Source organism: Dama dama, chromosome 25, assembly GCF_033118175.1.
Source record: "Dama dama isolate Ldn47 chromosome 25, ASM3311817v1, whole genome shotgun sequence".
Taxonomy (NCBI): Eukaryota; Metazoa; Chordata; class Mammalia; order Artiodactyla; family Cervidae; genus Dama; species Dama dama.
In genome coordinates, this window is record NC_083705.1 from 44,461,617 (window position 1) to 44,478,185 (window position 16,569).

The 16,569-nt window shown below is 34.8% G+C and overlaps 1 protein-coding gene across 3 annotated transcripts in view; it reads right to left on the minus strand.

Annotated features, from left to right (window-relative positions):
* Window positions 1-16,569, minus strand: part of NIPBL (NIPBL cohesin loading factor) — a 191,342-nt gene that overhangs the window by 56,769 nt on the left and 118,004 nt on the right. For all 3 annotated transcript variants that reach the window (XM_061129942.1, XM_061129940.1, XM_061129941.1), the window contains 6 exons: window positions 11,145-11,327; window positions 6,560-6,757; window positions 6,246-6,317; window positions 6,060-6,149; window positions 4,373-4,476; window positions 1,451-1,537 (listed from right to left, as the gene is read on the minus strand). In XM_061129942.1, the coding sequence (XP_060985925.1) occupies window positions 1,451-1,537; window positions 4,373-4,476; window positions 6,060-6,149; window positions 6,246-6,317; window positions 6,560-6,757; window positions 11,145-11,327 (734 nt within the window). The remainder of the gene's footprint in view (window positions 1-1,450; window positions 1,538-4,372; window positions 4,477-6,059; window positions 6,150-6,245; window positions 6,318-6,559; window positions 6,758-11,144; window positions 11,328-16,569) is intronic.

Consider the following 16,569-nt stretch of genomic DNA (forward strand, 5'->3'; position numbering starts at 1 on the left):
TTTGGCCAACCAATATACTGTCACTACAGTTTCTCTAATCCCTTAGGTTTATATGATTCAAAAATTATTTTAAAAAGGCATTGGAAAAATATGGATATATTTAATAGACCACAGAAATACCACCTGAGATACCACTTTTCTAAATTCCATGTAAATCACTTAGCACTCCTGTGCCTTTTGAAAACATCAAGAACACTTCCTTTCTGAGATATAATCCAGTTCATGTGCTAAATATATACACTATGTATGTACATATGAGAACAGAAGTATTATCTATCAATAATACTTGCTACCAGTGCTTCTCGCTAGATGAAAATTGGACCCTTTTCTGTTTTAAAAATTTTCTATAATATACTATTTTTATTACCAGTCATTTAAAAATAAATTTCATTCACTCAAAATATTCCTAAATTCTTATCTCTTACATTAAATTCCTATAAGCATTAGTGTTTGTATTTATTAATTGTTAAAGAGACACCAGGATCAATTCAAATGCACATACAGTTTTGAAAATCTGCTATAAGGTTAGGAAGGCAGACCACGGTTTATATAAATCATTATTATACCATATTGCTACTGCTTTTGATAAAGCACACTAAAATGTAATGACAGCTGCAGTTAACATTTATTGAGAACTTACAATGTACCAGACACTGTTAAGCAGGTTACATGAATTAAATGATGAAACATCCTTTCAACAAATATTTGAGCTAGATATAAAAATAATACATAAGGATCAACATTTTAGGATACATTAAGAAATCACCATATGGTTTCCAACTATTAAGTTCTCCAGGGAAGGTCAAGAAAAAGAATTACTTCCTACCAACATTTTATAAATAAAAAGACATTTTAAAGACTCATCCACTTACAAAAGGAAGAGCATAATGTAAGATTAAAGAATGATCCTTTGAACTGAATGAATTTAAATCTGTCACCATACTTATTTATATCAAAGCTGTCAATTGATAATGTGTAACATTAGTTTTGGAGAAGGCAATGGCACCCCACTCCAGTACTCTTGCCTGGAAAATCCCATGGATGGAGGAGCCTGGTGGGCTGCAGTCCATGAGGTCGCTACCAGTCGGACATGACTGAGCGACTTCACTTTCACTTTTCATTTTCACACACTGGAGAAGGAAATGGCAACCCACTCCAGTGTTCTTGCCTTGAGAATCCCAGGGACGGGGGAGCCTGGTGGGCTGCTGTCTATGGGGTTGCACAGGGTCGGACACGACTGAGGTGACTTAGCAGCAGCAGCAGCAGCAGCAACATTAATTTTAAACTACTAAGAATCAAATTCTAACTGCAAGGCTAAATGTGAACTAGTAAATAGTGGCAACAAGTTCAAATTAATAAAATTTGGAATTTTCCCCATAAATTAAAGTTGCTTATGAAAAACTGTATAATTTAATAAGAGTAAAATTAACAATACAGATCTTAAACTTACATGATTTAACAGAGTGGAGAGCTTTGACCCATCTTGAATATTCTTTTCCAAGATATTTAGGACTTTCACAGTTTTGTCAGTGGAAAGCTAAACAGAAGCAAAAATTCTTTTATCGATCATTGGTAAACATAGTAAATTATTCAAGAAATATTCTGTACAGTTATTCCCCTTAGCTTACGGATTATATAGCACTAACATTCGCTCAAAGAGTGGAAAAATAAAATTTTCTCACTTAGTTCCTCCACTCAAATCTGAATTATGTAGAGAATTAATTACTTATTTTTGAAAGAACAGCAAACAGAATGGACACACATGTATGTTTCTAACTCAAATCTTACCATATAGCTAGTTAAGACTGAATTTGTTCTGGCCCTCTGCTCTGTGAAAGTGACACTGAACATGCATACGATCACAGAGGCACCCACACACACACTCTAAATATTTCATCTGTTGATTTTTTATTTTTAAAAACACCTATTTAATTTCTTACAAATAATGTTTTCTGTATTTAAAGTAGTCATTGTAGAGGTTCTACCGGGAAGCCACTATTACCCATTCCTTTGACTAAGTCTCCTCTTAGATCCCTATCATGTAGCTAGGACTCTCAATGGAATCAGTCAGAAAAGTAATATGAGAGGATCAACAGAGTAAGTGACATCAGGTATAGTTTGATTATTTATATACTGGTGTATAGAAAAAATTTCCCCCAAATATATTGCTTTAGATAATTTCACAATATATTAAACTACTGAAACTTTTCGTAAATTACCCATGCTTCGAAAATACTCAGTAAATGCACTTGTTTGAAACAGAAACACTATATATATTTTGAAATAGAAACACTATAGAACTTATGACATAAAACCTAAACGGGGCATTGGCACTTCGGAAAACCGATGCCATATTTGTATATACAAAAGAAATCAATATATTCCTCACTGCACACAGTAATATGAATGTGAACCAACAGTACATTAATTCTTGGGTAATTATGTGAAATGTCTGTATAGCTTTAAAATCCCAACTCATGAAACTTTTGGCACTGTCAGTGGGAATGTGAATTGGTGCTGCCATTATGGAAAACCAGTATAGAGGGTCCTTAAAAAAGTAAAAACCAATCTGTCATAATCAAGTGATTCCATTCTCTAGCTACGTATCTGAAGAAAACAAAAGCACTAACTTCATAAGACATACGCATCCCCATTTTTACTGTAGCATTATTTATAATAGCCAAGACATGGAAGCAACCAACGTGTCCACTCATAGATGAATGGATAAAGAAAACGTGGTGTGTGTGTGTATATATTTAGCCATGAAAAGAAGGAAATCTTGTCATTTGCAACAATATGCATGGACTTTGATGGCATGAGTCTAACAGAAATAAGTCAGACAGAAAAACAAATGCCATATGATCTCAACTGTATATGGAATCTTAAGAAAAAAAGAATTTATAAATACGAAGAACAGACTGGTGGTTGCTCAAGGTGTGCAGTGGGGGGTGGGTGAAGTCGATGAAGGTGGTCAAAAGGTACAAATTCCCAGTTATAAGTCAGTCCTGGGAATGTAATGCAACGCATGATCAATATAGGTAACAATACTATAGTTTATACCTGCAAGTTGTCAAGAGAACAGAACTTAAAGTTCTCATCATAAAAAAAAATAATGCAACTGTAACTGTGTGTGGCCATGTTAACTAGATTTACTTTGTATCCTTTTCCAATACGCACAAATATTGAATTGTTACACTGAACTCCTGAAACTAATATAAATGAATACAAAATGAATGACTAATTATATTTTAACTTTGGAAAGAATATTAAAATATTTTCCAGTCTACTTTAAAACTAAATAAATAAGTTTAATTTTTGAGAAAACAAATTCTTCAGATAAATATAATCTTTCATTAAATCTTTTATTATGCTTGGAGAACAAATCATTATCTTTACATTACAAACTAAGAGTAGAAAATTTTGTAAAAGAGGAGCCTGATTAGGAGGAAAGAGGATTTTTTTTTTTTAATCTGTATTTGCATAGTAATCATGCAGTAGTTTAGGGGGTGACTGCTGGCTCATAAAGATTATGGGAAGTCAATCCTTGATGCTGTCACTATTGTTTGAAGTATTACTAAGGAAAAAAATTTCTGTTATTCCATTAGTGCAATGAGACTACTTGGCAACAGACAGCTCATAGGAAAGACAACCCACAGAAGTTAATATTAAGCCTACAACAATGAGATTCTGCACTTATTAACAATTAATGTGTTAACAGACACAGAGAATAGACTTGCGGTTGCCACGGGGCAGAGGTGGTAGGCGAGGGAAGGACTGGAAGTATGGGATTGTCAGATGCAAGCTATTAATATAGTACATATAAGGAGCAAGGTATAGCACCAGGAACCATTTTCAATATCCTGTGATAAACTATAATGGAAAAGAATGTTTACAGATGTATAAATGAATCACTCTGTTGTACGGCAGAAAGTAACACAACATTGTAAATCAACTATACTTTAATAAAATAAACCAAAAAACCCCCCAACAATTACTGTGTTAAAACCATGGCTTAACTCTTTCAATCAATGTAAATGACTAAAGGAAATGTCAAAGAAAAATTTAGTGTATTTCTGCATTTAAATACTTTAAATATTTGAGACAATGAAAAAATAAACAGTGACAAAAAAATCCAGGACTGTGTCACTTTGAATGCAAAAATGATTTTTCTTTAGAATAATTTGCAGAATATGCCTTTGATTCAAGCTTTGTCATTTTTTAAAGAAATAATTCTGTCAGATTCTCAGAAAGAAGCAATGAATTGTCTTTTTATCATTACTCACTTTATATAAACTTTGCAATTTACCTTTAAAACTTTAATTTCAAACATGAGATAGTAAGTAAATTTATAAATTTTATTTTAGTGAGATACCTTATCCATTATACCCATTGCTTTAATTTTAGCAGATTCACTGCCAAGTTCATTAAGCTGATGTTTTCCTAAGAGCAGTTCCTGAGGAATTTCATCATCATCACCTGAAAAACCAATTCAAATACATGTAGTTTAGGTAAAATAAATAGCTCAAAATAGTTAGCTTTAGTTAATAAAATTTCTACATATATACAAACAGATGTAAACAAACAAAAATAATATCCTATGAGACCTCTGTAAACCTCAAGCAAACCCTGAATAAAAGAGGACAAAGATTACAATTAGACTTCTGACTAAGATGGGAAGAGGAGATAGATATCTTATCTTTACTACTTTATGACCCTTCTCAAGCAAACTTTCTGCCCCAGCAGGCTGACCTGTATGGACTACATCAACAGTCTCCCATGCCCTCTGGCTTCTGTTTGGGTTCAGCCAGTGGGGTGCCCTGTCAGAAGATCAAAGAGAAGGAGAGTGAGGTCAGGGTATTTATATTCCTGACTCCTTCCTTGCAAGGTCTCCTCAAGCTGCTCATGTCCTCTGACCAAAAGAACACTTGTTTTTACAAGGCAACCTATTCTAAAACTTTTTCTTTTCCTATTGACTGAGTTCTGCTGATTTCTCTTTACACTTGCTCCTTTGGGTATAGGGGTGGTAATAGTTCCAAGTCTGTTAACTTTGGGTTTCCACTCTATTCTGCCCCTATCTTTGTAATCTTGGTCTCTTTGTAAGTAACTACTCAAATTATCTTAATTTGAGAATGCCATATGACTTCCTGTTGGGATCTTAAATGACATGGAAGAGAGTTTTCCAGCACACAATTCTGAAGTTTTAGAAATGATGAAGTGGATATTCTAAGTAATCAGGAAAAGCATTAATGATACTTACACAAGTAACTGTCACAAAAACAAATACTTAATATACTTTTTAATGCATTTTTAAACAGATGTACTCATATTAGAATTACTATACTCCAACTAGTTTTTGTATAAATTAGGCACTAGAGTTTGTAGCTACTGAAAGTGGCATAAAATTGTTGAGAGAAGGTCTAAACAATGTAAGCAGCTTTTTAAAAAAATAAACCTAACATTTTTTAGATCTGTAGGTATGACCCATAGATATATAAATGTAACACAATATTACATTAACCCTACTGTATTCTAATTGCTTTACAATTTTGTTTCCCACATTGGATACGGAATATGTACATAATAAATACATAAAGCCTGGGGCTGGTGTATTTATGTTTGCATCTCTAGCACTTAACATACTACTGACAAACAGTAATTATTCAATAAATATTGTCTTTTAGAATAAATTGATTAGGTTCTCATTTCTGCATCTTTGCTCATATTAGTACTAGTACCCTTCTTCTCTAGGGCCTACTCAAGTTTCATCTGCATAAAGGCTTCCCTAATTATTCTAATCTACTATGGTAGCTGTACTCTCAGGACTCTTAAAACACTATCAGTACTAAACTAATTTAACACTTGAATTTTATACCAATGTTTTCAGTTACTTGAAAACACAGATTAGATTTGATGCCACACTAGATTTCAACTTAAGAGCATAGATCATCCATCTGAATCTACTAGAATAACTGGCAGAAAGCTTAACACACAGGTAAATAAACAGATTTTAAATTGAGTTTATATTTAGAGGTAAATAAATATATTTTAAATGATTTTACCAAATGCAGTAAAATCCATATCTTCTAAGTTATCCAAAATATTCTCTATTGAGGCTGTGAATCTCTTAAAAGTTGAAGAATCCATCATTTCTGCAAAGGAAGAAAAAAATACAAAACTTAATCATCTACATTCCAAGTAGAAAACTGAAGTTGATGACTATGAATAAAGACAAACTAAAATGTTACCTTCAGGTGTTAGTTTTGGTTCATAAGCTTTCCGCTTCTTCTGTTTTTCCTTTTTCTTCATTTTTCTAGCAACTAAATAAACAAGAAGAAATACTGAAATGCAGTAATAACAACCTAAAATACTTCTATGTTTACTTTCTTCTTGAACATTAATTAAAAACTTGAACAATAATCACTGCTGATACAAACTTTTGTCTTGATTAAAAATTAGGAGTTGTTAATTAGCTCATAAAAAGGTATAAAAATTCTTCAAAGTTAAAACCTTAAATTTAACATCTGCTTATGTAAGAAATCCATTGACACTGATGAATTACCCTCACTAAGGCTGGGAGGAGGAGAATAATCTTCCATGTCAGAATCTGACGGGCTTCGGTTTCGATAACGACCACCACCTGAACTCCTTCTTCCTTCATGAGAGTGGCCACTTCTCCTATGATCCCCAGAGCTTCTTCTGTCACGCTCTTCATATTCCCAAGCTTTATCATCATCTTTTTTATGTCGTTTCCTAGAGGCTAGAAGCAAATCCCCATGACAAATAATTTACCTCACTTAAAAGACTATTAAAACTTGTAATTTAAAAATGAACCACATTGTGGGGGGGGGGGGGGGTAGTCTTCATTTGTGTGAGACTAGGAAATTCTGAGTCATTCTGATTAACCAGAAATATAAATTATGGTACAGAAATGGTATCACTTATTTTAGCATTTATCTAGATTTAGAAAATTTTACATGAACTTGGTTTGCTAATGAATATAGATAGGAATATTCTGGGAATTAAACCACACTGCTCATTTTAAAGAGATATTTGGTGAGTAAATAATATCTAAAATTCAGGATTAATTAAGGCATATAAAACAAACTTTATCTAGAATTTTATAAAAAACAGAAACACTTTAAAACATTTGGAATACTGGTAGAAGTGGGGTTTGGAGCAAAAATAAACTTTTGAGAAACTGTTACAGAATGTGGGTAACCATGTATACTATCAATTAACAGCCAAGTTAAGCCCACAACATAGCTATAAATTCAACAGATTCTGATAACCTAACATCACGAGCTACCAATACAAAGACAAAATAAACCTGTATAGTTGTAAATACCCACACACTGAATTTAGTTCTCCAACAATATACTTGCTTAAACCCAAAAAGACAGCTTTTAAGTTTATGCATGCTAGATAAGCATATTTATGTATGTTACCTTCAATCCCTTCCCCATCCTTCCAGAGGTATAAGCATTCTGCTAAAATCACCAGTACTGACAGGAGCCTCTAGGCAGAACTGGCAAACAGATTTCATCTGACACATCAACTCTGATCAACCGGTAGTAGCTGCCCAGAGCATAATGTTGAGAATAATTCTGAGCCCTGAGACAAAGCACCATATTTCAGCAAGAAAGACTGATTAAAAATGTCTGTCCAGTGAGACTTGGAAGGAATACAGGTGAAAAATATTTAGCACATCTGTTCTAGGATATAACAGAACCAAGTTAAAACCAGGATAGAGAACTGATGTGTTCTACATCCTGTGATCACACACGGTTGCTGAAGTGACCACTTGTTGCTGACAGTGAATTACTTTCTAGTCTGTCATCCTGAACCTGACTCCTTTGCTTATCTTGTGACTTGCTTCTATTTTAAATCCTTAACTATGACCAATACCCAAGTTCTTCACATGAAACTGTTGCTTGAGTCCCTACTCCTCTACTTGGCTTAGATTTAAGGATGCCAATCTTTGGTTCATGTACTCTATCTACACTTGTGCCAATGTCTTACGTGTGGATAAGCAATGTCTGTGCGTGCTCAGTTACTTCAAGTCGTGCCCAACTCTTTGTGACCCCATGGACTGTAGCCCACCAGGCTCCTCTGTCCATGGGAGTCTCCAGGCAAAAACACTGGAGTGGGTTGCTATGCGCTTCTCCAGGGGACGTTCCCGACCCAGGGATCAAACTCGTGTCTCTTACATTTGCTATACTGGCAGGAGGGTTCTTTACCACTAGTGCCACCTGGGAAGCCTTTTGCTTATGTAGCATTCACTAAATATTTTTTCAAAAAGTAACGAAATACTTACTTTGAAGAATGATAATTAACAAGCGAGTTCATTCAGAAAGTAGTATTCTTTGATCTCAAATATGACTTAAGAGTTTTTATTTAATTTCATAAGAAATCTATTTCAAGCCTTCAATTCTATGAGTAGGAAATGCTTGAAAAATTTTATAGTTAGCAAGTAGATATAATATGCTGAAGGACGGGGAAGCCTGGTGTGCTGCAGTCCATGGGGTCACAAAGAGTTGGACATGACGGAGTAACTAAACAACAATAATATGCTGTATTGGTGGTAATTTTCATAGGTCTTGGAAATTTCCGTTTCACATCCATTAAACTAAGCAAGTTGGAAAAAAAATAGAATGGCAAATTAAGAGGAAAAAATTCAACTTCTATGAAGCAGTGTATATATAAACAAGGTTCTATCAGGACCCCAATTTATTATGATTAATCTGTCCATTCTTACATCATTTGTCATCTTAGAAAAAGTAGGGGGAAGAACTCAACAGAACTCAATAGGGTGTGTAAAATATGACTTGGGCCTTTTCCATGCTGCCTTTCTAAATTTCTCCTATGTGCCCCTGTAGCATCTTAAGATCGCCCCTCCTTTTTCCCCCACAACCAAGTGACTTTATAATTGTACATGACTATCCAAATCTGTGTGGCCCAACTTTTAAAGTGAACCCTCAATAGTTCCCCCTATCTTTCAACAAAACTATTTCCTTAGTTTTAGATTTTTAGTAAACCAATTTGATTGAACTGCAATAAAATTTTGTTTTGTAAACATCTTTCTCCCACAAAGCAGCATAATGCTTGCCACTTATGTTCTCATAATATTTTCACATTTTGTACTGTACTCCATTTTACTAATTTTTTGCTATGGTATAATGATGACAATTTGACTGTTTATGACAGCTACAAACTGGAATTCTTTCATCACTCAAAACAGTGGCCAGAGAGTCAACTTTTCTAGTTACTTGTATAGAAATAAACCCCAAAAAACAGGAAGCTATTCTAAGGTCTCCTGAAAAACCCAGAGGCACTCCTCTTTTCCCAAGCAGAAGCTGAAGCTCAGGTTCTCTAACTAATATTAGCTTTCAATATCCTCAGACATATATATGAGATCCATGGCTTTTAAGATGAAATGATGTGCTCCCATGAGACAACATCTCTTATCATAGGAAGGAAAGAAGAGAACAGCGGCTGCGGTGATGACAAACATGAGGCACGTGAGGCGCTCTCTTCTATTTTCCATTTGATGGGCTTTTCTGATTATGCTACCCTTTTTACTTAACTGTGAGGTAGCTTCAGAATTCTCATCAGCTTAGCAATGCAGGCAGCCACTCTCAATTAACTGGAGTTGAAGTGTGACTTGAAATCAGTCTGCAATTAAGGAACTCCTTAGTCATTCCCTTTAGAAATGGGTGGGGGGGTCAGGGGGAGGGCGGGAAAGTGAAGCAGAGGTATGTATATAAAGGGCAGTGAGTTTCTGGGCCACCAGATCTCCTTTCTCCTCTCCCTTCCCAGACCGTATGTTCCCATATAAACAAAATATTTAATTATAATAAAAACGTATTAGCTTTAGCCATTGAAATATACTGCATATAAATACATCTCATTATAATACAATAACAATTATACATATAATTAAATGTCAGATTAATTTTGCTGTATTTTATTTCAATTTTAAAACTGTATTCAGATTTGTTCAGTATTCATAGTCTACTGTTCATAGCTCAAGAGCTCACAATATTGAGAAGATCAGAGTAAATGAACATTGATCAGAAACTTTGGAGGTGAAGGGCTTCCATCAACAACAATACATTTAAAAATGGCAGCATGCAACTGTCCTTCCTGCCCTTGCTTGTCACACCTCAATCTACAGATACTAGGTGGAAAAGGTAGAACACACTGGTGGTCTTCCCACTTCTTTTGGTCATAATGACTAAGTCAGTTGGCACACAAGTGAAGATCTCCCATAGTCTGTTTCCACTGAATGTCGTTTAAGTCAAACAAGGTTGCTGACCCCTCTTGGCTAGGCTCAATTCTCTTGCTCCAGTAGAAGGAAGATAGGGATTAAAGAGAAGAACTTTTTCAGTGGACCAGTAGGAAGACAGGCGAGGTATAGCAAGTCTAGTGCAAAGACAGGTGGTCACAGTGTTGTAGAGAGGTAGCTGTGTAGTGAAGAAGCCAGCTCTGGAAAACAGTGAAACAAGGGAGGAATTCCAGGACACAGCTGGGCAAAAAGGAGAAGCCAGGTCCAAACCACACAGATAATTGGCAATGTGGCTAATCCATTCATAATTTAGTGATAGTATGGTTTAAAATATTTCTTCATCTGGCTATCTCCTACGTGTCCTTCAAGACTCAACTCTAGTGTCACCTCTTCCAGTAAGTGCTCTCTGAACCCCAGTATAATTTTGACGCCAATCCAATTAATCCAATGTGCTCCCACAGCACCCTGGATTTACTATCATCATTGCTGTACTCCTCACTGTACTTCAACTGTTTACATATTTCCCCCATTAGACTGAAGATTCTTCAAAGATGGGGTCACATACTTGCTATATTTTTATTCTCATTGCCTAACATATAGTGGGAGCTCAATAAATGTTTGCTAAATGCATATAGAAACATACCTGTGTTACCTGACACTAATTATAACTCATTAAAAAATTTTTTTCTTGGTGCCAACTGATCTCATCTTTCACACATATTTTAAGTATAATGAAAAAACTTGCTATACTGTTTATTAAGATCACTGTTCTCTTGCTAACCCAAAAAATTATAAATAAAACAAAAACATCAATCTGCTTTTTAATTCTAAAGTAATAATAAACTTATGTGATACTTACATTCAAAAGTTTCATCACTATCATTATCTTCATCTGAACTGATTTCAGCATATTTTGGTTTTTCATTAACTGTGCTACGCTTGCGTTTATTCATTTTCACACGTTCACAAAGTGGCATGGTGGATTCAATTTCTGCCAGGAGTTCAGGGGGTAATTCTTTTAACACTGATTGATCTATACTACCTATTAATAAAAGGTAAGAAAAAACATAAATCTGAAGATAAAAGGGAAATTTTAACTGTTAAACACAAAATGAAATATTAATATTTATGTAAGTTTTCTAAGTTACATTTGTATTTTAATAAAACACATTCATATTTATAGTTAGTCTTAACCCTAAACTGATAATGCAGTTTTTATACATATTATCATCATAAACAACTTTTAACAACTATTGCTATCACAGCAATAGAGGGTAGTTATATCATCAATTTTTGATGTAATTAGCGCCTTCATTTGCCTGCACTGACTGAGACCTACTTGCGTTTTCAGGTGTATCTGTAGCAGGGTGTATACCTCATATTCTTGGTAGCACTCAAATTTGTTTTAAGAGTTCTGGAGCAGTAAGTTTGAAAGTAATCATATCCCTCGGTATAAATGTTAAGAGTTGGAGAGGATACCTGTCACCTCATTCTCCTCTATATGATCTTGGTGGTTGTGTATGGTGGCTGGGACAAAATTTCCTATGCTTTTACCTATCTTTGTCTATGAGAGGCACAGTAATACCCTTACTATTACAGAAAATTTCCTCAAACAGCCAAACCAAAATATGTGTTTAACTGAAGATACCAGGAACATGAAAGGCAAGATAAATAGGAAAAAGCATTTTAAAATATAAATGTCAACTTTCTGAAAAGGGTAAATTCAAATCTGTTATGAAATAAACTCATATTTTTCCATGAAAGAATAAAGGATACAATACTATTAGAACTATTAACATAACATTTACTATTTAATCCTACACACATATACACAAACATACAAACAGTTGCTAAGAAGAAATCAATCCTTAACATCCTGTTGCGAGCTTAAAAATAAAGTAGAACTAGCTCAAGTTATTTACTCAGGATAAATTGTCCTTGATGACTACTAAAGATGACAATTTTAACTTACTTTACTTACCCATGTAAATCTTTGAGTAGAAGTATAAAAATGATGTCTCACCTAAATTTTAAGAACTGGGAGCAAAGAGTACCTTAGTGGTTTACAGCAGGGATATTAGTAACTATAATCAAGATTAAGACCATAACATTCAATTGATAATAGTGCTTATGCAAAGATTAAATATAAATCATTCCAAAAATAAATAGGTACTGGTTAAGACAGTTTAAACATCACAAGAACACACAACACTAATAATTTAAGAAGACAAAACATAAACTATCAGTCTCAAATGACAAATAATCTTTTTATTCATCATGAAGGAGTTATTTCAGTAACTGATAACTTCTATTCATCCAAATACATGAATAGCAACAATTTACCCAACAAAGATGTGAAACTTATGACTAATAAAATCCCAAAGACTTCATTGCTTAGAATTGTGACATATTAATGTTGAATTTAACTTATCTATGTCATTTTCAAATCATTTAATATTCCCTTGCTCTTTCTTAATTTAAATGTACTGTATCAGTGAAGTTCACTTTACAGAATATTAGTAGAGGTAAAAAAAATCAACTTCAGCTTTGGATCATCATTATCTTCACTGCCAAGGTGAACATACTCTTCATCACATTTACAAGTTCTTAATGCTCTGAACACCTCTAACTAAATATATGGTTTTTTAATGGAAGGATCATGTCTTCTGGTATATACTTTCCCCTTTCTACATGATCTACAATATTAAGTATGTATATGAAATGGTCAGTTAACTGATTTCTGACTCTGCGGTTCACAATTTCTTTTTTTTTTTTTTAATTTTTATTATTATTATTATTTTTTTTCCAGTGGGTTTTGTCATACATTGATATGAATCAGCCATGGATTTACATGTATTCCCAATCCCGGTTATGTTAACTTACAGATGTACCACCTGTATAGTTTCAGAATTGCTGTATATGATACAAATGAAGATAGCTCCAAATTTTTAAAAGATGGAAATTCTTTTTGTACTACATGAAACATAACTTTTTGGGATTTATAAATATGGATAGCCCAAAAAGTATCTGGCTTTTAGTTCACCATGAGATTTTCTGAAGAAGCAGATTTGCCTAACTGTTATGTTCTACTTAAGATTAAAATTTCCATTCACAAAGATATGCTGACTTGATAAAATATCATAGAATTATTCTGCAGATAAATATACAATAAATAATCAAGGGTTAAGATATATATGGGTACTTGCTCTCTCTTTACAATGGTTCATTATATCCCAAGAACAGGGAGTTTGCGCTCTTCCTTTTTTCTTTAAAAAAAAAAAAAAAAAAAATTCACAATAGCCAAACATGGAAAATTTATGCCTTATATCTCATAAAGCAGGTAACAAAGATCATTCATTGTAGTTTACCATTTCTAATTCCTTAAATTAAAAATAATACTATCAGATTTAAGAGTTCTACTATTCTGTACATCATTTTAACTTCTGCATAAAGCTGAAAATTACAGCAACACAATTTAAAGACTTCATGTTTCATTTCTAAAGATGATCCAACTAAAAAAAGAAAGATCCAGCAATGGTTAATGTCTCTCAATGTACTGTCCTCCAAAAGTGGACTGCCTCATTTTGAACATATATACCTATTTCACAGATCTGTGTATTTTCTGTATTTCTTCCTTTTCATAAAACACTTTATAAATTGACTCAGCAAGGTCCCTTGATTCTGTAAGGTAAGCAATAAAATGCTTGACATTTCTATGTCAGAATCTTTAACACACTGAAGATTGGATAACTGACTCAGTTTCAACAGAAATGAATAAACAGTGAGTACTGTAAATGATCGCTAGAACATACTTGGTTATGATCATTTACCTGAATTAGAAAATAGTCCTTTAAATAATGCAAAAACAATGTTTCACTGGCTACATCTTAATATGTTGATGATTTTAAAGATTATTGTTATTTGTTGAGTTATTTGTTCTTAAAACCCTGAGACTGCGGATCCTTTATGATTATCTTTCTCACCTCTTTTCTCTCATGTCAACTACTTTATGCTTTAAATTAGGTTATTTGAATCACCACAAAATTTTAAGTTACTGGCTTGAGGGATAATGCCATGTAAGTTAATTTGGTGAGGCACCACACTGCTATAGATGGATATTCCATTGGATATAGTGCATCTTTATTTTCTGGCTCTATTAAAGCTAAAGAAAAAATTTACTTCTAGGTGTGCTACATTTTAGCAATCTTGAATTCCCAGTATAAATCACTCACACTAGGACACTTACTGGATTATTAAAATGAGAAGTTAGCAAAAGATTAAAAGTCCCAAAAAGTCACTAATTTAATAACTAACACCGAATCGATGGACAAGTGTTTGAGTAAACTCCGGGAGTTTGAGATGGACATGGAGGCCTGGCGTGCTGCGATTCATGGAGTCACAAAGAGTCGGACAGGACTGAGCAACTGAACTGAAACTGAACACTGTGTTATGTATGTTCTTTTAAATGGGGAAACAACCCTGAGGTTAAAATAAACAACCTCAATCAATGGACTCTTTAGGATTGAAGTTTCAGACAATGAAAGCCAGTTACATGCAGAAACAAACCAGGAAACTCACATAAACCTCCAAATTTTATGTCATAAAAAACATGTTAGGTAGGCAAATTGTAGCACCAGTAACCTACCAATATTACAGAGGAGTACCATAAAAGAAGATGCTGTGAAGGTGCTGTACTCAATATGTCAGCAAATTTGGAAAACTCAGCAGTGGCCAAAGGACTGGAAAAGCTCAGTTTTCATTCCAATCCCAAAGAAAGGCAATGCGAAAGAATGCTCAAACTACCACACAGTTGCACTCACCTCACACGCTAGTAAAGTAATGCTCAAAATTCTCCAAGCCAGGCTTCAGCAATATGTGAACCGTGAACTTCCACATGTTCAAGCTGGTTTTAGGCAAGGCAGAGGAACTAGAGATCAAATTGCCAACATCTGCTGGATCATCGAAAAAGCAAGAGAGTTCCAGAAAAACATCTATTTCTGCTTTATTGACTATGCCAAAGCCTTTGACTATGTGAATCACCACGAACTGTGGAAAATTCTGAAGGAGATGGGAATACCAAACCACCTGACCTGTCTCTTGAGAAACCTGTATGCAGGTCAGGAAGCAACAGTTGGAATTGGACATGGAACAACAGACTGTTTCCAAATAGGAAAAGGAGTACGTCAAGGCTGTATATTGTCACCCTGCTTATATGCAGAGTACATCATGAGAAACGTTGGGCTGGAAGAAGCACAAGCTGGAATCAAGGTTGCCAGGAGAAATATCAATAACCTCAGATATGCAGATGACACCACCCTGATGGAAGAAAGTGAAGAAGAACTAAAGAGCCTCTTGATGAAAGTGAAAGAGGGCAGTGAAAAAGTTGGCTTCAAGCTCAACATTCAGAAAACTAAGATCATGGCATCCGGTCCCACCACTTCATGGCAAACAGATGGGGAAACAGAGGCTGACTTTATTTTTGGGGGCTCCAAAATCACTGCAGATGGTGAAATTAAAAGACGCCTACTCCTTGGAAGGAAAGTTATGACCAACCTAGATAGCATATTAAAAAGCAGAGACATTATTTTGCCAACAAAGGTCCGTCTAGTCAAGGCTATGGTCTTTCCAGTGGTCATGTATGGATGTGAGAGTTGGACTACAAAGAAAGCTGAGTGCCAAAGAATTGATGCTTTTGAACTGTGGTGTTGGAGAAGACTCTTCAGAGTCCCTGGGACTGCAAGGAGATCCATCCAGTCCATCCTAAAGGAGGTCAGTTCTGGATGTTCATTGGAAGGACTGATGTTGAAGCTGAAACTCCAATACTTTGGCCTGATGCGAAGAGCTGACTCATTTGAAAAGACCCTGATGTTGGGAAAGATTGAGGGCAGGAGGAGAAGGGGACGACAGAGGATGAGATGGTTGGGTGGCATCACAGACTCAATGGACGTGGGTTTGGGTAGACTCTGGCAGTTGGTGATGGACAGGGAGGCCTGGTGTGCTGTGGTTCATGGGGTCACCAAGAGTTGGACATGACTGAGCGAATGAACTGAACTGAACCATAAATGGATCTTTTACTTCAAGCAGGAGTAAAAAGAAGGAAAAGAAAAAAAAAGTTGAGCAGTGCAGGCTGTCAATCTGCCCCTCTTGGAATCCTGTGTTAATATGGTTTGAAGACATATTTTTTGGTGCAAATGGTTTCTAAATGCAAGCCAACTTTTTAATTTGAAATCACCACTGATTGAAAATACATCCAAAGAGTATGAAATGCTGATGACATATCCCTG